This window comes from Macrobrachium rosenbergii, chromosome 22, assembly GCF_040412425.1.
Source record: "Macrobrachium rosenbergii isolate ZJJX-2024 chromosome 22, ASM4041242v1, whole genome shotgun sequence".
NCBI classification, from domain to species: Eukaryota; Metazoa; Arthropoda; class Malacostraca; order Decapoda; family Palaemonidae; genus Macrobrachium; species Macrobrachium rosenbergii.
In genome coordinates this window covers 6,036,047-6,061,052 of record NC_089762.1, presented here as the reverse complement: position 1 = coordinate 6,061,052, position 25,006 = coordinate 6,036,047, and the positions used below count along the sequence as shown (strand labels likewise).

The window sequence follows — 25,006 nt, the reverse complement described above, 5'->3', positions numbered from 1 at the left end:
AAAGTGAAACACGACAGTGGGAGGAAACATACATTAAGTAACATCTTTGCGCTTTAGATCACTGCGGACATTAACCAAAACACTTCGAAATTGTAAATCGAGTTGGTCATGTGCCAGTGAATATTAATACGATAATGCTCTTCATTTCATAAATTCTAGTGGCTGGCTCAGTGATTTGACCGAGTTGAAAGTCATACATATTCATTATATCGAAACACATTTAAAAGAGAATTACAAAGCAAAACGGAGGGTTTTGTCCCCCCAACCAGACATTACCACTTACACTTTCTGAGGCCTGTCCATCATGCCATCGTTCAGTGTTCCCATATTATTATTATTATTATTATTATTATTATTATTATTATTATTATTATTATTATTATTATTATTATTATTATTATTCTAAGAGAGGAAAGTTCATCAATATTAATTCAAATGAGGACCAAATATAGACGAGAGACCACTTGACCTTAGCAAGATTCCCCCTCCTTCCTTAATTCACTTCATACCAATTTAGCTTTAAAAGAGAGAGAGAGAGAGAGAGAGAGAGAGAGAGAGAGAGAGAGAGAGAGAGAGAGAGAGATCAGTCGTACATTTCTATCGGTGTCTTCTTTGGTTGCCAGATCATTAATTAGTACGCGGATGACTGGGTAACCCGGCAGACCCAAAATTAAGTGTCGTCAATTAGGGGATTCTTGTTGTGTTTTTAACCGATAAAATCCATCCAACAAGAATCTGTCGTTTGAAGCCAAAGGGAACCGACGTCGGGTAACAGGAACTGGGGACCATTAGTTTTTTCTCAAGTCGGGTAAATACAATCACCAATCATCACATAATGATACTGACAACGCATCCGCAGCATGCTGATACTTCTATTACTAATACTAATGACAATAACATTCTCCTTTCCTTGGTTCTGAAGAACGGGAAAGAATGGTTGTGCTGGCTGGTCTGAATGCAAAGCTGGGTGACAAGAAAAGAGAAGGCGCCGTTAGTCGACTTCTACAGTTTGCTGTGCTTGAGAGCGAAATTCACCTTCGAGAGTGTTCTCAAATGGGATGTTTTGGAAAATAAAAGCAGTCGATGAAAGCGTAAATATCCATATTGCAAAGAGGCAACGCCGGTGAAATGAGTTAGAGGGCGTGACAGCACAGGTGGTGACCCCGCTATACAATTGTGAGGATTATAAATGAATTGAACAATTACCTTGCGACAACTGTGCTTGTGTTGGCGACCTCCGGCAGAAGAAGTAGAGCGAAAGCATGAAAGTCCCCTCAAAGGAACGGTCGGTCACCTCGATGGAAAAAGTGAGCAGTATTCTGATCGTATGAGCAGGGGAGGGGTGAGGGGAGGGGGAGGGGGGAGGAGTGACGTTCAGAGCCCTCTGTAAAATGTTTCAAAAGAAATCCAAGAATGAAGGAGGCGAAGCGTGAGGAAGAGGAAGGAGCGGAGTCGGGGGTGGGGGGGGGAGCGGATCTCTCTCTCCCCCTGAGGGAGCGGAGGTGTTGAGGGCTGAGGGGAAAACCCTTGATTAGTATTGTCAATATAATGTGGCGTTGGAGGGATTTCTTTGATGTTTTCCTCACAAGGAGTTTAATCAAAGGAATGTCTGAGGCTAAGGTGTTCGTGTGTCTGTGAGTGTGTGTGTATTCATCTCATTAACCGGCCGCGTATTCTCTTTTGGATTGATTTAATGATGAATATGTTACCCAGTTGCTCTGCCTCGTCGCCCACTGAGACCTCCACCGACGCTATTACCACGGATTTTTCTTCCCTTTTTTACTGGACGTTTATGTATCCTGTTAAGGATGCCATTTTCGCCATGGATCACTCAGGCGTGACTAACTTTCCTTTCTGTCGCTTGTACACCGTAAAGATGCTTACCTACTCCGCACTTCGTCAATGACCGTGAATACTGTGACGCCAGGTTACTTTCTCTAGTCAGTAGTGCCAGGGGCGGCGGGGACGTCAGACAAAACGGCGATAGTTCGATGCAGTGTTCATATGGGAGCCTGGTTCCACCTCCGCCGTGACAGAATTCTTGAGAGCCTCACCACTCTGACAATGTGGTCACTTCTAGCAAGAACTTTCGTACGGCGCTGATCAAATGAACCACTGCATTTTCTGCTTGACCTTCATTGAGTCCGTGCAGAACAAACCGTGACGCTGTATACAGGCTGCCGGGACTGATGATGTCACACCTGACTTTTGTGACAAGCTGGCGATTTAAATAGCTACGACCCATTTTCATTCATACGAGTACTACAACACATCATATGTTATATACTTATTCTCTTTTCATGTTTTCTTCTTTCTCCATTTTTGTTGAACGGCCGTCGAAGATGTTCTCACTTACACTGGTCTAATTACGCGTATCTATCTATTAGGCTTAAACTCACTCATATTCATGTTTATTAAGGAAATAGTTCCGTTTCCAATTTTTTCACTGCTGATTTCCTCATTTCAGAATGTGCTTTATCCAGTGTATAACGTTGTAAGCGTAGTTACTCCTTAAGCATGAATAACCGAATTATACAAAGTTCGGTGCCTAAGAGAGAGAGAGAGAGAGAGAGAGAGAGAGAGAGAGAGAGAGAGAGAGAGAGAGAGAGAGAGAAGAAATTGCCTATCGACAGAAACAGTTCACACTGGACTGATAATATTACCCGCTAGAAATGAACAAGTAAAAAATGCGCCGAAGTTTCTTCAGCGCAACCGAGTTTTCTGTACAGCGTATAATCAAAGCCACCGAAAATAGATCTATCTTTCGATGATCTCGGTATGATGCTGTATGAGCCACGGCCCATGAATCTTTTAACCGCGGCCCGGTGGTGGCCTGTCCTAAATCGTTGCCAGATGCACGATTATGGATAGCTTTAACTTTAAATAAAATTTAAAAAATAATGAGGCTAGAGGGATGCAATTTGGCATGTTTGATGATTGGAGGGTGGATGATCAACATACCAATTTGCAGCCCTCTAGCCTCAGTAGCTTTTAAGATCTGAGGGCGGACGGACAGGCAAAGCCGGCACAATAGTTTTCTTGTACAGAAAAATAAAAACCAAGAAATCAGACGCAGACAAGATTAAATAAAAGGGCGTGTGGAGTCACAGGTCACGCCAAGTACAAATATATAATATGATATTCTACAATACGTTCATTAGACAACTGTTCATTCCTCAACATCCATTCGATCTTCGTATCTCATCCATTCCGTGCTTACTTCACTTCCTGCTCTCCCAACCAAATTCTGATTTTGTTTGGTGGAAAGAAAATCTGTTAGAACATTCAAGGTGTCACTTCTTTCACGCAAGTTTGGAAAGTCAGAAAACAGCGTTAAAACCTTCTACAGAAAATATGGGTTTTGTTTCGTTTGATTCAATTTGCCGATTGCTTAAACTTTATAAAATTTACTTCCACCCTGGTTCGGTTTTCCTCGCTTCTGGCACAAACGATTCTGTAGCGTCCCTTCCTCGCCTCTTCTTTTTCAAGGAAAATGCGCCTGTTGAACGTCCTCTCCCCTCATCTCTTGCTTGGCTCCTCTCCCCTGTGCAAGGTGGTTTGGGGCACTGTTCCACTACTTCTATGCAGATCAGCTATCCCAGACAGTGGGCAAACTGTCCGCCAACTTCTTTCTGGCCAATCTTGGGATTTCTCTCGGTTTCTCCTTTCCCCCATACTTCTCTTTTTCCTTGATTAGACCTCACCTTTCTACATCTTTTTTTCCAGTGAACATTCGCTTCTTTGATATACAAAAGCACTCAGCTGCTCGTTTTGTCTGCCTCCTCAGAAAGGTTCTTCTAAGAATGACTGCACTTGGGTGGTGAAGAAGCTTATCCTGTGCGTAAGTCTTTAATAACTGTAATTCAGTTGTATATCCTTGTAATTGCATCGGTTCTGGATTCCCTTTGGGATTCATGTTATATCTGCCGAATTTACCTTGCAACGAGCTAAAATAAAACAAACGAAACCAATTGTTTTTATACATGTGTAATACATCAGTTATCCATGGAGGGATGACTTTTGATTTTTACCTGCAGTTTTCATAAAATTCTCCCTTAAAATATAATACTACAAACAGCCTTTTGGATAGAAAAATTTCATGATTTTCAGTCTGCCTGAATCTGATGTTCATTTATCTGTTTACTTAAAGTCCTGCACTTACCTGGTATGCTGAAATGTAATACTTAATATCAATACACACACATGCATATATATACATATATATATATATATATATATATATATATATATATATATAAATATATACATACATTTAATATATAAATATATATACATATATATATATATATATATATATATATATATATATATATATATATATATATATATATATATATATATATATATATATATATAATCCCATTCCTCTCTCCGTTTCCTTCGCTCAAGATACTCCAAGATTTTTTGTAAGCACTCATACATTTTGGTTTCCAGAATATCAAACAGCATGAGCCTAAACTTTTCAAGATATGAATTTCATTTGTGTTTGCTTCTGGGGTACTTAATGTAATGAATAAATGAAGTATTTTCAAAACAACATTTTTCATTTAGCACTTCAGAATCAAGTTGTAACGCTTTAACTGCGCGTTCGGTGTCTCGAAATCATCTCTTTTTTTACCTTTACCTTGTATCTGACAAAAGGTTTCAATGAGAGGACTGAGCACAAACATGTACGTTTGACTTAGAAGTAGAACTTGCAAGCGTGGGACAGAGACGCAAGGCTCCATTTATACCAAAAGTCTGTACAGAACTTTGGCGTCTTTCATTAAAGTTACGTTTCGTTAATGACCCCATTAATAATCACTGGTGTATACGTCACTATGTGCCAGACAACCTTGCTATAATCCATTTTTACCATGCAGTGTACTAGAAATGACTTTTTTACTAAGAAGTTACTTATCATTAGAATAAGTGGAAATATGTGGCTTGCTAAACCCACAAAAAACACCGCATCAGGTTGAAATTTTACAATGACCGGAAGTTATAAAGTGTATCATTAGCAATTACAGACATGAGTTCAACTACTTTAAGACAACTGAAGACCACTGGTCTCGAACTAAGTAGCTTGGGGGAATGCCAAATAAACTGAAAACAAAGACCTGTTGCAAATCTCCTCAGACCAGTGATGATGTATGGTTCAGAAACATGACATTAAAGAGAGAGGAACAGAAGCTGAAGTGAACAGAAATGAGAATGCTGAGGTGGAATTTGAGGATCTTGCTGCTGCTGCTGCGGCAGAGTGCAAAATGAGATAAGAGAGTTGAGACTCAGGAGGTATGAATAATATGTGGTAGGGGTGAGTGAGGAGGATGGACAGAAGAGCACTTGTGTGGAGCCTGCTAGGGTAGGTCAAGAGAGAGAGAGAGAGAGAGAGAGAGAGAGAGAGAGAGAGAGAGAGAGAGAGAGAGAGAGGAGGATTTGGAGAAGAAGGGTTAGTGAAGGAAGATGCTTTCAGTGGTGAAGTTGGAGAAGACCCAGCAAGGAATCCGACCCCTTAGCGTGGGGATAGCGGTGGGGATGAAGTAGAAGTCGCGAAATTAGTACTGCAATGTGTAAGATTTTGCATAATCTTAGTTGACGCCCCGTGAAAGACTGAATGTACGCCAGTCAGTTAACCCATTACCGAAATGCGTGGCATAAATAGACGAGTGCTCAGTTCTGTAATCATTTGTAAGAGGACTGAAATACTGGAAAAGCGGCCATATATTAGCCAAGTAGTTTTCGTCACTGCTGTTGCTTATAATACGATTTAAGCTTTAGGCTATCCAAAGTATTTATCAGAATTCTACATCAGCCAGCAAGTACTATTTACATTTGGAGAAAAGTGGCACATGCCCGAACGCATATTACTTCAGCCAAGCAAGGAAGATAAAACACTTGCTTTATTAACATATCTGTCTAAACTTTGAGCTCCGGTTTTGGAGCCAAACCTAGGGATTTTGAAACTTATAAAACAATTTCAGTTATTCCCAAAAGAGCAGAAAACTACTATTTTTCTTGCAATGACACAATGGGTGCGATTCAACGTCAATCGAGAGCGAACGGCGTTGGTGTTGAATATTCTACGGCCTGGGTGCACAAAAAATGGTGAACTCTGTTCATAGGACATACAGTCAGTAAGTGTAAGTTTGAAACTGACACCAAAATCACTCCGAATGCTAATAAATTTACCTCCTGAAAAAATGAACCTGTTAAATGAGGTTATTTTCCGCCGGTCCATACTCTGACACTGATTCATTCTCACAAACACACAGCAGTCATTCATTCAGATGATTGCTCAATGAACGACCGCGACTTGTACCACACATCAATCACTCCGACGAAGAGTTGGAAATTTATTTCTATCTTAGATGAGTCCGACACCAGTCAAAGCATAAGGCTCTTACATAAGATAATGATTACCTACAGAATCTTATTGTTCTCTTCCTGAGGACCTCGTTAGTTAGAGGATTAAATAAAAAAAAATGAATGCGGACAAGGCTGATCAGACCATGCAGTCAAAATTCGAATGCACAAATGCAGGCGATGACTGTCTAATGGCTACTGATCTGTGAGATTTGGGAAACACTTCCCGACTCTTTTGTAGTAAAGAGAATTGTCCAGCGGCCGTTCTTTAACCTTGTCAGCGTGGCTTTCCTGTGAAAATAGTTTCTTCTGCTCCGTTATCCTCCCCTGTCATTCACAAGCAATATTGTGGGAGTGCTCTCGCATTCTGTTCTAGTTACCTTTGCACTAGATGTTGGATTTTCTAAGCACAATTATGAGAAGGTTCATGGCAACAGCACTAGAACATTCTATCTAATAGTACATCGCATGACTAGATTCAATGGCGGATTGTAAAAGATTTTCGATAAACGTAGACAAAGCCTCACCTTCTGGCCTTTTCTTTAGGTCAATGAACGAACTTGAAGGTAAGAGAAATTCATAATTCCGAAGGCTGGCCTCCCTTCCCGTTCTGTGAGACTTTCATGACAAATCTAAATCGAGATTTAACAAGATTATTAAGAACAGCTGATCATTTCGAATCCGTGACAATTATTATCCAACTTTGACTGCATAAGAAAGACATCTTTACAATCAGGTGAAAATACTTACATAAACAGTATTTTGCACTTCGTTATTTTCATTTCAAAATTTCCTTTAGTTTTAGCTGACAATTAAATCAAGTGTATTATTGCTCTATAAGCATATAAATATAAATATATATTTCTCAATAGTCAAAGCCACTGTCCACCGTTGTTCCTAAACCAGGCAGCGATTCGAAGCTCACTGGTGACGAAGCACTTAGCACTTGTGATTCCCTTTGGGTGTAAGTTATCCCCGAGGTAAAGTGTACCGCATAGCAAACGATATTTGTAGCTTCATATTCGTGAATATAAAAAGTGTCACGGTGTATATGACAAATATATATATGTATATATATATATATATATATATATATATATATATATATATATATATATATATATATATATATAATATATATACTGTATATATATATATAATATATATACTGTATATATATATATATATATATATATATATATATATATATATATATATATATATGTATGTATTTATATATACATATATATATATATATATATATATATATATATATATATATATATATATATATATATATATATATATATATATATATATATATATATATATACATGAGAAATCACATTATGAACGAAGCTTAGTAAAATTGTTTTAAAAGTTGTATTCTACATGGGACATAAATAACGAAATCATTCGATACATACACAATTATAAAGTGGCAAAGAGATCAAACCGAGCGCCATGCTTATCAAAAGTGTAAGCGAAATTTTCCAAACAAACAAAATTCGGGGACGCGTGTCAGGTAACAATGCTGTGCTAACGTATTATTTGTGATTTAAACTGATTGCCGTGATTTAAAATTACATGATTTATATGTTATCACTGTTATATAATATTTAGGGTATATGGACATTTACCGAATATACATTTTTCAGTTTTAAAAATGAAGTCTATATTTCATAGCCTTTTTGTGCTTACGCCCTGCCGCTGTTTCATCAAGTTTCCTCTTCACTCGTCGCGTTTCTTCGCGTTTCTTTGTCTGTTTCCTCGTTTCTTTAGGTCTGGAACATTCGGCTTGTCGTTTCCAGCACAAACTTTTTGTGACGGCGGTTAACGTCTCTGTCTTGGCCGGTCCCGACCGACTCTCTTTCTCTGTTGCAAACAACCTCTTTTAAGAACATCAGCAAAAAGTGGCTCATTTTAAATCGAAGAGCAAATTGACGGGAGTGATTTAGGTTGCGCAGTTATATTCCATTGGCGGTCTGACTATATTACCAAACCAATTTTGAATCAGTCTCTCCAAGAACAGACACAAACTTTTTACTTCTGGTTCGAGTCATGTTCCATTGCGTCCAACTGCCGTCAGGGAAGTAACAACGGAAAATATAACAGTGTTCCAGAAACTTCAAAGGAATGACCAGAGAAGTTCATACGCGTTTACTGATAAAGGACTGGAGCACATCCGATGCTTTGTACATTGGAAAAATTAATTAAACACGAATCGACGCTCATATTTCAGGTCCAAGCATTCGGAAATGACGCTGAACGCTTTAGGTCAGCTTTGGAGTTCGGCACTTTTTTTCTTTTTAGAGAGAGAGAGAGAGAGAGAGAGAGAGAGAGAGAGAGAGAGAACATATGGTCCGATAAATATATGATGAATAGTTTCATCCTACTTCAACTTTGATATGATGGCCTTTTGACGGAGCACTGATCACATGTTCGTCATTTGTTCTCTGTTTCTCTGTCCATCCTCAGCGCCACAGACATCATTACCTGCAGATCTACTGCACTACGATCCGATGCAAACTTATTTATATTACTTTACGGAAAAATAATCTCATAAGCTTATCCAGCGATAAAACTAAAGCCAGCAAGTAACGGCCTATGTATTTTCTGGCTATTCAAGAGTCCTAAAGCCTTTCAGAATCTGCATGACAGTAGACGCGGGACTGGTTGAAAAAATTGTTAATTGATAATTCTAATAAGTTTCGCAAATTTCTCATGAAGTTTAAACCATGAATTACCAAAAGTCGTGAAGACTTCTTTTCTCAAGGTCGTCGTTTATCTTGTGGACGTTTTGAGGCGGTTCTTGCTCATCCTCCTGAGAATGAATGTAAGCGCAAGAAACAGAAGCTATTCACGACGGCCTAGTACAAGATCTCAGCTGCTCTGCTCGTGGCTCAGAGTGGTACAGTAGAATGTCGAGAATGAAAATGTCCGCCTGGTCACGAAAGTCGAGGTAAAGAAGTTCCGATAAACTCATCTCCATTAAAGGAGTTTCGTTACAAATGAAGCCACGTACCTCTCAAGAGTCGAAGGGATAACAACATCCACTGAGGGTGAAATACAGTAGGCTACGTAGGGCTCCCGAGTTCATTCAAGCATTCGATTTGTTCGGAAACCATCACGGGATGAAACTCATAGAACGACAGATCTTTGAAAGCTTTGCAAAAGATGGAAAAGAGTCAGTAAGCCTACACATGAGCATTCGGGAAACATGAATCACCACTGGAACTCTCATGATACTACGGGTAAGGGATAATGACGACGCCATTGAAAACTAGTGCTTCACAAATCGACAAGAGAAACTCTTTGGTTGTCTTATTCATTTGAACAAATACTCTAAACTTCTGTAAGAGTTCAACACATTTCCCCCTTTTTAGTTTTCTGTGAAAGAAAACTATTGTGCCAGCTTTGTCTGTCCGTCAGCACTTTTCATATTCTCTTATTTAACTTGACTTCTGCGTCTCTCTGTCTGTCCTCAAATCTTGTAACTCAATTTTCGACCTGTTCCCTTCGTCCGATGGACTTGAAATTTTACATGGTAACTCAGTCCCGGTGACAATGCACCCTTACATGATCAGTAGGTCAGCAGTGGCCTCTAGTGACCTTACACTGACCTCTCCCAGTATCTCAGGATTTGTATGAAACTCTTCGGATTTTTCATACCTTCTCTGACTTGGTAAAATAAGTTAATAACTCTACGGATTTTTCAAATCTTCTTTGGCTCGACAGGATATCACATTCAATTTTTTTAGTTACAATCATAAATCGGTTACAATTTCTGTCAAAACTAAGAAGTATAAAAAAAAAAAAATTTAAAAATGTTTAAAACACGCTTTTATTAAAATACACTAGATATTACAAAATAAATTTTTGAGACACCTGTATTTTCTTACAATTAATCATGTCTACAATAATAAAAGCGTTGCCGCCAAACATGGAGGGAAATGCTACAAGAAATAAAAAAAAAAGTCTATTTCTCTTCTAGCATTTCCTTTCATGTCTGGAGCTCACGCTTTTATTTTTGTAGACATGATTAATTGTAAGAGAATCTTGGTGTGTCTCAAACAATTATTTTGTACTTTTCAGTGCATTTTAATAAAAGCATGTTTTAAATTTTTTTATATTTTTAGCTTTCTGTAAAAGAAAACTATTGTGCCAATTTTTGTCTGTCCGTCCGCACTTTTCTGTCCGCCCTCGGATCTTAAAAACTACTGAGGCTAGAGGGCTGCAAATTGGTATGTTGATCATCCACCTTCCAATCGTCAAACATACCAAATTGCAGCCCTCTGGCCTCAGTAGTTTTTATTTAATATAGGGTTAAATTTAGCCATAATCGTGTGTCTGGCAACGATATAGGACAGGCCACGAACGAGCCGTGGTTAAAGTCTCATGGGCTGCGACTCCATACAGCATCATACCGAGACCACCGAAAGATAGATCTATTTTAGGTGGCCTTCATTATACGCTGTACAGAAAAATCGATTGCACCGAAGAAAGTTCGGCGCATTTTTTACTTATTTTTCTATGAAACAGTTTTCCCCTACTGAGAGCGCGCTGAATTTGCATGACCTAGAAAATTCTACAACAAACAATAATTCACGAGTACGTAAAACACGCAATCCATTACAACTCTGTTTGAGAGAGAGAGAGAGAGAGAGAGAGAGAGAGAGAGAGAGAGAGAGAGATGAAAAGGATACCCGACCTTACTACCCCTCCGCCCCACCAGAGGGGCAACAAAAGCTCACTGGATGACAAGACCCTGTTCAGAATTCAAGAATATTAATATAGGCGGCGCGCGGAGGATCCCCTTGTTACGAAGCTTTTCATCCGTCGGCCAAATGCTCAGATGAGGTTGGATTACATTCACCGCCACAAAGATCTCTCACTATTTCTTTCTTTGGCACCGGCAAAAATATTCTTCCTTCTTGCAGAAGAAGCGATGATGGAAAAGGCGACGTCTCTGAACCTTGGGAAAACGTATAGTTGAAAGCTCGCTCAAAAGGAACCCAATTGGATAAGGAAGCTGAATTAAAAGAAGTCAAGAGGTTTTACGAAAGGGCTGCAAAGGCACCTTTGTGGAGACCTTCAATACAGACGGAGGAATGGAGACGTGAAGGGAAGTCACTTCTGCTGCGTGAGGTCTTCATTAGCAGAATAAATAAATAAAAGACATTCGGGGAGATAAAGCGCAAAGGACTGAGGCCTCGCCTTCTTTGTAAGAAAACTTTGGAGCGAGATTTCTCACTTTCAGTTTGTTCGTAATCTCACCCGATTTCCACCTTCCACAAGAAGCTCGCCTTTTAAGACAGCGACTGCTCTGCCCGACCACACGAGGGCCGACCCTTCGACTGGCGTGGCAGAACTGGAGGGGCCAACGTTCGCTGCGCCTCTTCGCACGTATCCATTGAGATACAGTTTTGCAAACCGAAGTCAGCCTCAGCCTCAGTCTTCTGCTCATAATGAATTCAAGTTCTGGAAATAAAAGATGATCCATCTTTCCTGACGGATTCGCTTGGCACTTGACCGGCTCCTCTGAAACTTGTATCATCAGGCCTCTATACTTGGACCGCCACTGCTTGCACTCAGCAGTGGATGAAGGGGTGGCAGATCGGAGTGAAAGGGAGCCCCTCCCGTGCTTCTGCTGTACTGTAGCTCTGTTTCCCTGTGGTTCATACATCAGAAGGATAATCCAGGCGGGACGGGTGGGGGTCACAAGCCACCTGAGCCATGCCACAGGATTTACACTTTGTTCCCCTCCCCCTTCTCTCTCTCTCTCTCTCTCTCTCTCTCTCTCTCTCTCTCTCTCTCTCTCTCTCTCTCTCGCAGATATATGAGCATGGAAGCACATATGCACGGATTTCATTAAACAAAGATTTAATCTGTTCTTATGTTGTTCAACCGTTAAACCACAGAGTTAAATCTGATCTCAGTTCCAAATATCATGAAGTTTTCCTTTTTCTTTTTAATGAACACTTCTCATTCGATCATGCAATACGTCTCCTGTTAAAGCCACAGACAGCGAAAATAGTGTTTTGCTCAGGAAAAGAATGACTGAGTTTGTGAGGTGAGCCGCCACCCCACAGAGTCTGGTTCAGCGCAGCATTCGCCAGGAGATTAATACAATCCTTGCAAGCCGCAAGCACTGGCTGGAAAAAGGTCATGTTATTGATAATAATGACGAGGATGATGATCCTAAAATGCACTTGTTGTGATGATAGCGATGAAAGTAATGACGATGACACTGGCACGGAAGGTGAAATTCTTTCATTAAATTAAAAAAATTCCAACATAATCCTGTTCAGTTTCTATATAAGCGGATATGCGATTGTACCCGAAAATGAAAAACAATTACTTTCAGTTTTTTCAGTCACACATAACCCAACAAAAGCAAAGCCGCTTGAGGTCCAACAAGCACCCGAGCTAAAGCATGATCAGCTACAGTCACGGAAATAACTGCTGTCAAAATAACTTGGCGTCAGCATCGCCCTGATACTCATCTTTTCTCCCGGATCTCCTGAGCAGCCCCCGATGCCTTCTCCGTTCAAGTATCCCGTGACTGACCTCTTCTCTCATCCTACCATCAATCGTTACCATCATTCCCTGTTACCTTCATGTATTTTATTCCCACATCACCAAAACTAGCATTCAGGGCTCCATCTGTTACATTGCCACTGACCATCAAAAACATACTCTCACCAGTATCTGCCTTTCCTCTGACCTCTCGAATTATGCATCTAAAAAAACATTAAAGACATAAGAAAATATGCAACAACATCTCATATCCGCTGTCACACCAAACCAGTCCCTCCTCGCTCGTTTCAATTTCATCAGCAGAAAAATTAAACCCTAATTGCTCTACCAATTACTGATACCCTGGCCTATACCTTGGCACTCTTCAATTTTCATATTCAACTCCATTTTCACTTTTTTCCGGCCACTGCGTGGCAGGTTTTCCTTTATTCTCAAATCTCCTTTACATCTACTGAATTTCACAACAAACAAGGGCATCCTACACTACAGACAGTCCCAGTGTTTTACTCCGTGCCACATGAACTGGTTCATGATACACCTTTCAAATCCTTGCAATCAATTCTAATGCCTTTGCTCTTATAAGAAAGGACGATCAGTTCTCTCACCCCGTCATTTGGAACCGTTCCATCGTCGAAACATATTGCACATACCCTCATCAAGCACTCAAATTGCACTGTCACCACTTTTCTGCAGTGGATATACAGTGTGTATATATATATATATATATATATATATATATATATATATATATATATATATATATATATATATATATATATATATATATATATATATATATATATATATATATATATATATATATATATATATATATATATATATATATATATATATATATATATATATATATATATATATATATATATATATATATATATATATATATATATATATATATATATATATATATATATATATATATATATATATATATATATATATATATATATATATATATATATATATATATATATATATATATATATAGAGAGAGAGAGAGAGAGAGAGAGAGAGAGAGAGAGAGAGAGAGAGAGAGAGAGATGTTTGTTTATGTTGCATGGATATGCAAGTATGCGGACGATGATTGTTGTATACTTTCTCACACACTTCATGAGTACTCAGACTTTATACGAGCAACAGTCAGATGGTCAAGTAAATTTGAATGAGCCTCTCTTGGCTTGCCGTTGTCCCCGAAGGCCTTGTCCGACGGTCCACTCCTATTCGAGAGGAAATGATGATGAGAGGGAAAAGGAGGCCGCATAAAAATCGGCGGAGTTTTTATTAGTCGCCTAAAGAAGAGGGCGGAAGGAGCGCCGCTTTATGCAGGCGCCGTCGCGCGTTCTTCGCCTCAGCTCTGACCAGTAGGAAAGCGATTCCTTCAGCGCCGCCGCTGACAATGTGGCCCGATGAAAATTTGATTAAATTCTGACCCTTCATCCGATCAGAAATGGAAAGCTCATTGTTGTTCACCCTCGGGCGAATTGGCGTTAGTGGTCGACTGGTCAGTGATGGCCGACAAAGAAGGGGGGGAGAGAGAGTGAGAGAGAAAAAAAGAGAGCGCTTGGTCCCTGCAATGCAATGGCCGACTAACGCCACTCCGCACAGCCACAATGTACGCAATGGTCGCTGTTTCCCTCCGCGCGCACCGATGGAGGAGGCTGGCGAGTAACGATGTCACATGACACGCCTTACCTCACTTGTCAGCAATATTCCAATCAACTAAAAAATCCAACTGAGAAGAAAGCACAGATGACGCAAAGGCCGCGAGGAAGCAGCTTCCACAAGCCCTCCAAAGGGAAAGGAAACAGAAAGTTCTTGTGACTTACCTTTGGGTTCGTCGCTATTGGAATTGGGCGTATCGGTGTCACGAGCGTGTCCCGGTGATTCCCTGGAGCCGTGTGAACCTCGCGGTGACGGGGAATCCCGCCGATCTTCAAGGACCCCAAGACCCCCACCGCCGCCACCGCTACCTCCCCCTCCGCCGGTCAAGAAAGCGGTTCTCGGGTCGAGAGAGGCCAAAAGAGCTGGCGAAAATAGGCCTGACGAAGTGCAGGGGATGGCCGAAGTGGAACAGCCACCTTCCTCCATCTTGGGCGTTTTGGCCGGAAGCGGCGAGAAGGCCGATCCGGAGAGGCTGGATGTGGGCGGTGGTGGCAGTTTTGTGTGAGCATCCTGTGCACGGGCGTGGGCTTCGTGGGCTGGGTGATGCAGAGGGTGGAAAGCCGACGGAGAAAAAGGCAGGCGAGGATCAAGGTGTGGGTGCAAGAAGGGGGGCGCCGTGAAAGGAAGGAGAGGCAGGTGGGGGTAGTCTGTGAGCGGCCGAAGGAGAGAGGTGGTACTTGAACCATCCTTCATGCTTTCAGTAGCCTGCAAGGGAAACAAATGGCTCTCAGTATATATTACATATACAGTATATGTAGGCCTACGAAATTCACAAGTCACTATAAAATGCAAAAGCGTCAGTCGTATCAAGGAATTTCGAAAAAAATGACTGAAATACAAATCATAATACTTCCAACCTATTCGTCTCAAACTTCTTGAAAGCGATTCACATCAGGTCTTGCAACGTCCCTACTCATTAAAATAGAAGTCAAATGAAATAAACTATTTTAAAGCATCTTGAGCAATGGAAGGTGAAACGATTACCCGAATCGCTTTATTTAACTGAATCATTCCTTCACACATTCAGTTTTAAAGTTGACGAAGGCGGAACGCAGAGAGACATTTGAAGAGGGCTACCTCATACGAACGGTCACGACCGCTTGGACTAGAAAAACCTTAAACCTCGATTGATACATTGATTACAAGACCTAATATTTGAGACAGTGAGCCTTACCTGTGAGTGGAGAGCATGGTGTAGTCGGAGTGGGTCATGGAGTGAGACGCCCTGAGTTAGACCAAGTAATCCGGCGCGCACAAACCCTCCACCACCGTCCATCTGTGCGGAAAAAAAAACAGGTTTAAATTAGATTATCAATTAACACAAACCAATACCACACGAGTACACCTAGCAATAATTTGACCCATTCATCTCTCTCTCTCTCTCTCTCTCTCTCTCTCTCTCTCTCTCTCTCTCAATCATCAGAGCTCTTTTTCAGCTCTCAAAACCGAAAGCGGCTCCGAGTCACATGCATGAATCTAATTAGAAAAACTTAATCAACGACTGATTACAAAATGATCCTCTCTGGGGAGATGTGACGAAAACAATTTCTAAACGTGTAATTAACTTGATATTAAGCGTAAGACCGAATACCAGCTTTCAAATAAGGAACTGGATACTTTTTCTCATTAATTCACTACCGTAGAGCTACCTTTCGGAAAGACGGAGGCGCTCGTGTTCTTATGGCCAAGCATTTATCACCGCCATGTTAGACACTCCACTCGCGCTCGCTTACCAGCAGGAAATGCCCAGTGGTTCTCTAAATCCACAGTCCTTTAAAACAGTTCTGTCTGAAATTAACAGTAACTCTCTTGCTAATGAGACTGGTCAGGAAACATTTGCTACACACTTTTTTTTTTTTTCACTGGAAAATCTTTTACGGTGAGAGTTACCAGACTGGACAAAAAGCATTGGCATTTCAACCTACAGCATGGCTGTAATAATCGTGAATGGAAGAGAAACGATAACTTGGCACATTGACCTTATTGCTTTGCATCGTTAACGCATTTCATCCCCTTTTTATCTGTAAATTCCCACTGTCAACTCTGGGATTTTTCTAACACTGAACCTCCCAAGACAACACAGTAACCCAGACAAATGGAATTTATAAATTAAAATCAATGACCCCTCTTGCCTGCCCTCTGATGAGAGCAATGTCGGCCAAACACACGTAAACAAAACTAGCGTTTTTTTTTTATGTCAAGATGCAGCTTTGACTCTTAACATTAAAGAAATGCAAAAAGCGGTTTATTTTAATTAATCGTTAAACGTTAGACGGGCAAGAACAGAAACGGCTATGAATGTTGTCTGAAAAGGAAATGAGTTCAGTAGTGACATGAATGAGAATTGCGGGTCAATCCTTTTTTTTTATTTCAGTAGCTCTTATTACTGTTAAGAATCACTCTCGCTGTTGTTTGGAAAAGCGAGAAAAGAACAGGTCTTTCGCTACAATTCCGTTCCTTGTAATTATCAGAAAATTCTGAAAACCGATTAAAATGAGTCTAGTAGCCTTGTCCGAGGTCCACTTGCCTTTTCTGCGATTAATATTAATAAGGTTCACAGTTTATTTTCCTGAAAGGATGGAATGTTGAACACTGATGTGGATCCATTTTCTTCCGAGAAAATTCAGTTTATTTCCTGAAAGGATGGAATGTTGAACACTTTTGTGGATCCATTTTCTTCCGAGAAAATTCAGTTTATTTCCTGAAAGGATGGAATGTTGAACACTTTTGTGGATCCATTTTCTTTCGAGAAAATTCTGGGAAAATGGGACGAATGGTGGCTCAGCCGTCGCTGTTCGTGAATCCATCAAGCAACGGGAAACAAATGCTGCAAGCATCGGAGATTTTATCGATCTGTTGGTTTCACACTGTTAAGGTGAAGATATTTCTTCCCCGAGATTTCATTTTTTTTTTTTTATTACTTGAATTATGTAATCTAATGCCACCACAAAATCTTAAAGTCTTCCTAAAGCTTTCATTTCTACAGATCAGCTTTATTAACAATTATTTGTTGATCGATTTAGTTTAAGGAACCTGTCTGAATTCTTGTCCTCTAATAAACTCCGCAAAGAAGTGGTTTTCATTGTCATAAGAGCGGCAGTCATGAATCAGACCACCATCAGGAGATTTCCTGTTCACCCACATTTCGCATGCCACTCCAAGGATGACATTCCGCCTTCACCTTCAGTGGCTGCGCCTTCGGAATCACTGGGCGCTACCCCTTCTGCAAAGCGCCAGTTTCCATATTCTGTTAAGGTGGCCCCGTGCACACTGCTCAGTGCCTAAGATCCTTTATTCTCTTCATTGCAGAGCTGTGCAGCAGCAGTCTTCCAGGGAATGCTGTGGATCTTCAGTTCGCAAGCTTGACAGAGGCCATAATGCTAATTTAAAGTGCCAGGCAACATGGCCTGAGTTTTATTGTACCTTTTCTCCACAATCCCTTACGAGTGAATGCATTGACCTTTTTGTGATTTGTGTATCTTTTTTCATTCATTTATTTCTTATATTCATATTTCTTCTTCTCTCTTTCTAATTCGTCGTTTTTTTTCGGACGTGGGTCATCCCTCTTTTGAAAACTTGCTTAGCGGGTAATTTGAACATAAAAATTATCCCTGGCGGCGCCTTAAGTTTAAACTAGAAATAATGGTATTCTTCTATAATCACTCTGTATCCAGCGATGAAAATTCAGAAAGCAGTTTGAAGAGATTTGAACTCTAATTTTTCTCCTTACCAGTTCGACCTTAATACCTGAAGATTTTCATAACTGAAAAGCAATTCAATCAACATATTAGTTTAAATGTGAACTAGTGCTAACGTTTATCTCTCCTTGCACCCTGACCAAATCTGAACACGCCAGAAGTCACATGAATGATAATAAAAGATGTGACCGGGAGCGGACTCCCGTCATTTTCCTTGGAGGCAGAATTATGACAACTGGCGCCCCATATTTTGAACACCGAATCCACATCTCCAAGAGCCTTTACAAATCAGAAGAGTGGAAACAATTTAGGGAGTCTTTTTTTTTAAAGACAACGAGCGCCTTTTCCACTCCACATGACCCTCACCACAAACAACAGGTGCGCCAGCAATAACGCCGACTTTTAACGTAGACTTTCAGTTCATAAACGACAGACTTGATCTCCTTTGTATAGGCAAAGAATTCGACAAAGGGGATGATTGAGAAAAACACTTGATCCAGAAACATTTTTTCCAATCGTCTATCTAACATTTACACATTACGGATGAGATGAGTCACATCTAACCCCCGTCCAACTTTACACGTCTGATCATCATTTGCATTTCATTCAACGACTGACGTCTTATTCCTCCGTTTTTCTGGCACTGCCGATAACATGGTAACATTACAGGAGCCGCAAGTTACAAGACAAAGATTTACAACTGGATATGAATATTATGACCTAACTTGTGAACTTATAACTAGGAAACACAATCACCCATAGTGATCGGTAAAAAAAATGTGCCAAATGTCGAGCTGAGCGAAGCCTAAAAAACCTCACCCATTGTTGTCCAGGACTCTCAAGACGATTGTGTCCTTCCCAAAGCCTTTTGCTACTATAGGGAACTGTGTAACTATGTAGTCAGTTCTCTCAGACTGCAATCAATGTAGAGCAGCTTTTGGAATAAATCACATAAAAGAACGAAATAAACACGAATTTAAAAAGTCTTTGCATTCATAGGAATGTTTTTCTTTATTTAGAAATTATTGATTTGAGCTTTCACCCCTTGTTATTTGGTTAAAACATACTATCATATGATTTACCAACAATAACAATTATTCTGTACCACGCGAACTATCGCTCAGTTGGATTTTTCTTAAAAAGTAAGTATCTTGGCGCTCCTACTGCCCCAGCGAACGAGGTTTGACGAGAAACAACCTCACCATCCCAGAGAGAAGAAGGAAGAATACGTCTTTGCATTTCAGGTGTTGGCTTTTTTCAAATGATCTTAACCAGGATTTTTTCTTAAACACGGTAGCAACGTAAAGTATGATCATTCTACACAAACCTCCCTGAACCCCAAAAGCTACGTTGATCAAAGTTCTATGAAATGCTAAGCAGAAAATGTTCCGTGAAAAATAACTACTACCACAGCAATCAGAGTTACGAGGCCTTCTAACGCTGGCATCATCCTACAGCCCAGACCAAAGGAAACGATTACTTCACAGTCGATATTTCCCACGCAACGCAAATTTTTGTCTTCACGAGAACCTTTAAAAAATGCCGATTAACGTCACTACTTAATGAATTTTCTATTTATCCAAAGTTGGAGAAAAACGCGTAATTTTGCCTAAAATTTTACATTTCCATTTTCATTGGCCGACAACCGCGCGCCCCCCCCACCGTGTTTATACCAAAATTTTTGTATTTTCAGAATTCAAGCTTTTAGGAAATAACTAACTCACATTTTCTGAGGCGCCAGTATATGTCTCCGCCAACTGTATTTATCTGTCGCTTACTCAAAGATCAAATCCATTAACGGAGAGACGTTCTTAACAATAATTACGAAATAGTATTTTGTAGTGGAAGTGAGATATTGGTCTTTTTTTTTTTTTGCTGTAACGCCACACACGCTTGCATTTACAATTTGTTCATTTCTCTTGCTCATCTCCGCCTACTGTAAGACATAACCCGTCCCTCTGCCTCTCCCTTACATGACATATATACAGTGAGAGGAATGATGCAGAACATTTGCAGCATCAAATGAGACTCCTGCACAAAAATTTATCAGCAAATGCGGATTCTTGCTTGGGGTGTCCCCTTTCTGAAAACTGAAATTTAATCTGACGACTGAAAATCGAGGCAAAATATAGCGCATCGTAAGACGCTCTTCTCAACTGCACATCTTCGAACTGCGCTGACCAAAGACGAATTGAATATCTTCCACCGAGTGACAGCCATTCAAAGCCAAGTGCACGGGACTGACAGACTAGGTCGAAGCCGCCGTCCCCACACCTTCCAAGACGTTTGTGATGTGGACACCGTCTGCCACTTCGTCGTCCCTTGTCAATGCTAGAAAGTTTGTCAGTTTTCAAGGCACAATATTCACAGACGGGTTTCTAATGCACTGAGTTACCGTTGTTGTTTCCAAAGCATTTCAGGAGAGACACAGTCATCATACGGTAGTGAACGCATGTTTTTCCTGACAATAAAAAAAAAAACCTTCATTCTCGTAGACCACAGCTGATTATTTAGTCTATCAAATTTTACCGCCAATGGTCATTTGATTTTCATAGTAAATAAAGTTAATAAAAAAATAATAACTTGTAGATACACTCAATCACAGTTTCCTTCGCTTGTTTATTCACTGCTATCGGTTAATTAATACCTATACTCAGTTCGATTTATTGGTATGTTTTAAAATGTACAGTCAGGCATTCATGGATACACACACACAATAAATAAATAAAAAATATATGTATATATATAATACAAATACACACTCACAATATAATATATATTTACATATATATATATATATATATATATATATATATATATATATATATATATATATATATACATTCACCAATTCTAAAAATCAAGATCTATGCGATACGACTATATGTAAATTATAAACTGTATTCTGCAATTTTTTTTTTCCCTTTTCCTCTTCTCACACTTACAAATTCCATTCTGTGAAAGCTTCCTGTGTAGGTTCGTATAGCCTTTTGTTTTCTTTCTAGAGAGTGTAAGTTCACATTTAAAATGTATAATAATAATAACAATAATTGTAATAATAATAACTAAAAGAAGAAGAAGAAGAAGAAGAAGAAGAAGATTTATTTACAAAACCAGGAAGCCCACTTAAGGCTGCTTCTTAGACCTACGGAAACGTCGAATAGCCAGAACTCGCGGAATGGGAGCCAGCTGTCAGAAATGTCTGAAAAGTCACAACGACACACTTTAGAGCGCGGAAAGTTGTGTTCGTCATGTTAAAGTAGAACAACGAGTTAATTTTTGCCGAAAGTTGGACAAGAAGAGAAATGCGTACTGCTTTTCAACAGTTTAAGAGACTACAAGTAACAGGGCGTGGGTGAAACGATTATGTATAATTCAAGATATTGTTGTTCAATTGTGATTGACGCAAAAAATTCCAGTGACCTGTTTATCGGAACAACGAACGGTAGAACAATGGCCCTCTTTAGCATATTTCCTGTGCTTTACCATTTATCGCACTCTTTTAATTAAACTATTAGATGGCGAAAAACTAAGCAATTGAAAAGCCAAGTCGCGGTCTCATCGAAGACACTTGATGAAAGACATAAGCGAAGGTGGAAAAACGGTCACTCCACGGGTAGAACCATCAGCTCTGAAAACTTGATTTCATCACTGAGGTTTGAAAACAACGCGACACCATTTCATGGCGAACAAATTCCAGTCACGGCACTTCCCCAGTTTTGTTCACGATCCCAGCGAATGATGGCGAACTCACTCTCGCGCTGCTCTCCGCACCGGCGTTTCGCCAAAGGTGCGTCGACTCTACCGCCAATTTTCCAGTCAGAATTTACTCAAAAACTTATCGAACTTTACTCAGTCCTGTGCAAGAGCTGTTGAGCGAATGCAATCTGAAAGCCGAGAAGTAAACACCTTCAAGATTAAAATTAGAAAGAAATTTAAGATTAGGTGTATACCATCGATAAGCGATATCTAACACGACTGAGTATCAAATGCTACATTTTCTTTGATAACATAAGATTCTACCACACATTTCAAGGCACCAGTTCAATGGCCCTGTTATCACACTATCGTGCCTAGGTAGTTAGTTATACACCTTTTACATATGCCTATGAATATACACATAGACATAGGCATATATATATATATATATATATATATATATATATATATATATATATATAATATATTATATATCACATTAACATGTGATTTGTTTATCACACTCACCACAGATGAAAGAATGAGAGCCAGGGTGTAGGTTCCGACCGATTACGATATTATTTATTTCCATGTCAGTGACTTATGTTCTGATAAAATCTCTTATTTTTTCAACATATATATAAAACTATATATATCTATATAAAATATATTATTATATATATATATATATATATATATATATATATATATATATATATATATATATATATATATATATATATATATAATAAAGGCTAAAGTTCTTGCACTCCATTATTTAAATTTCTTCCAGGATATATATATATATATATATATATATATATATATATATATATATATATATATATATATATATATATATATATTCCTGGAGGAAATTGAAATAATGGAGTGCAAGAACTTTAACCTTTACACTCTCTCTCTCTCTCTCTCTCTCTCTCTCTCTCTCTCTCTCTCTCTATATATATATATATATATATATATATATATATATATATATATATATATATATATATATATGTATATATATACTGTATATATATATATATATATATTTATATATATTGTATATATATACATATATATATATATATTGTATATATATACATATATATATGTATATACTGTGTATATAAATATATATATATATATATATATATATATATATATATATATATATTTATATATATATATATATATATATATATATATATATATATATATATATATATGTATGTATATGAAATTACGAATGACACGTGGCTAGGTCCTTTCCACAATAACCATTGAAAGGCTACCCAATGTCAATGACAATTTAAACACGGATGCAAATTTATCACTTCGTGTAAGTACACATTTGCAGATATGTTTCCTACAGTTCAGATATGCACACAAATAAGCAAGCAGGCATAGTTATCACAGTGGAACACTTCAGTTTTCAGTAGGGAAATTGTTGATTCCATTTCAAGTAAGTAAGGATTCAATGGTTTCAGGAGAGTAAGTGTTAGATTTCCCAACAATGCGGTCACTGTGATATGTATGAATTCAACCTCGACATAAAAGCCACAGATTTCCCAACAAGATAATAATAATTATGACTGTCAGATCCCAGTAAAGGTAAGACTACAATCATCTACAGAAATATAATGGGATTAAATAAACGCTTCAAATTTGACCCCTACAGAGTCAAGTCCCTTGATTTTACAAAAAGCGGAAAGAATACGCAGTTCCTTGGGAAATGGATTTCACGCCTAAACCTCTCATTGCCTCGTGAAGACTTCTCACTTTCTTTGAAACTAACGACACTGTCAGCTTTCCTTTCATCAAACGAACTGGTCACGCCTCCAGTGTCAGATCTCGAGATGCACCGAAATGCTTCATCGGACGTTGGGAGCCTCTGGGAGAAACAACCTGAAACTGAGGACTGAGGCCGAGGATTACACAGTCACGTAAAACACCTTTTCTCCTTATCGTTTTTAGAGATGCGATACAAACACTGCCAATCTTTCTGCATATCTCCAAGCTATGCAGGGTGACATCGATGTTCGCGCCCAGGAGACCGTCTGAGTGGGTGGAAGGAGTCACCAGTGCCAGAAAGTGGTTTGCCCGAGCAAGCCTTGTTCAAATCGTTGTTCGGAAGAACGTCTTTCAAAGATTATGAGTCTCATTACATTAATCAACTCTCTCTCTCTCTCTCTCTCTCTCTCATTATTACTCGGGAATGATAAAACTGACCAGTGGATACTCCAGACATCATATAAATCGCGCAGTGAAGAAAGATTTCCGTAGGAGAGCCGAATGCAAGGCTTGCTGGGGCAAACTCTATTTTCGATTGGGACATTTCTGGAAACCACCTACTAACCCTTGAGGTACCCATTTGTTGCTAATTCACAAAACCTCGGTAGGCACCTTAATCGCAGACTTATTTTACATGAAACAAAAGGACTTGAACGGCTTCAGCACCTCTATGAACAAGTGGCCAAGTATGCTTTCCAATAAGGTTCACTTAAAACTTGCACTGAATGCTGAACTGCATCTGTTATTTCTTAGACTGAGTACCGTACCTCATGACGATGTCCTCCCTCGCTTCGTACAAATAACTCGCTAAGAAAAAGAATTAATCAGCGTCATTCGCAGTCTCTAAAATGATAATAACAAAATCGTGTAATTTGAGAGCCTTCAGCATGACAGCTGCCTGAATTTCCTTCTCCTGAAAAATGTGTGGCTTGTATTAGTCATTCCCGAAAAAAAAAAACTTGCTAATGACAATGCCATTCATTTTGAATTCTCAGATAAGCCATTTCATAACAGTTTTGAATAAACTCACACGAGAAAGATATGTCTGAGAGATTTAGGTCTTAGAGTTCAAGACAGGGGAATGTCTTGTGCGATTTCGATTTTACGCAGTCATCCCACCTCAATTACTTGTCGTAAACGTGTCCTCTAGTCATTCTCAAAAACGGAGAGAACTGACCTAAACTGCCACTGTGCGACTGTCTTGGAAATCAGCGCTCTGGCTG

At 39.2% G+C, this 25,006-nt stretch overlaps 1 protein-coding gene across 1 annotated transcript in view; it reads right to left on the bottom strand.

The window, feature by feature from the left end:
• LOC136850565 (E3 ubiquitin-protein ligase RNF220-like) overlaps positions 1-25,006 on the bottom strand; it is a 191,107-nt gene that overhangs the window by 158,027 nt on the left and 8,074 nt on the right. Inside the window, 2 exon segments of the mRNA XM_067124191.1 lie at positions 14,754-15,294; positions 15,764-15,865. Coding sequence (XP_066980292.1) covers positions 14,754-15,294; positions 15,764-15,865 — 643 coding nt within the window.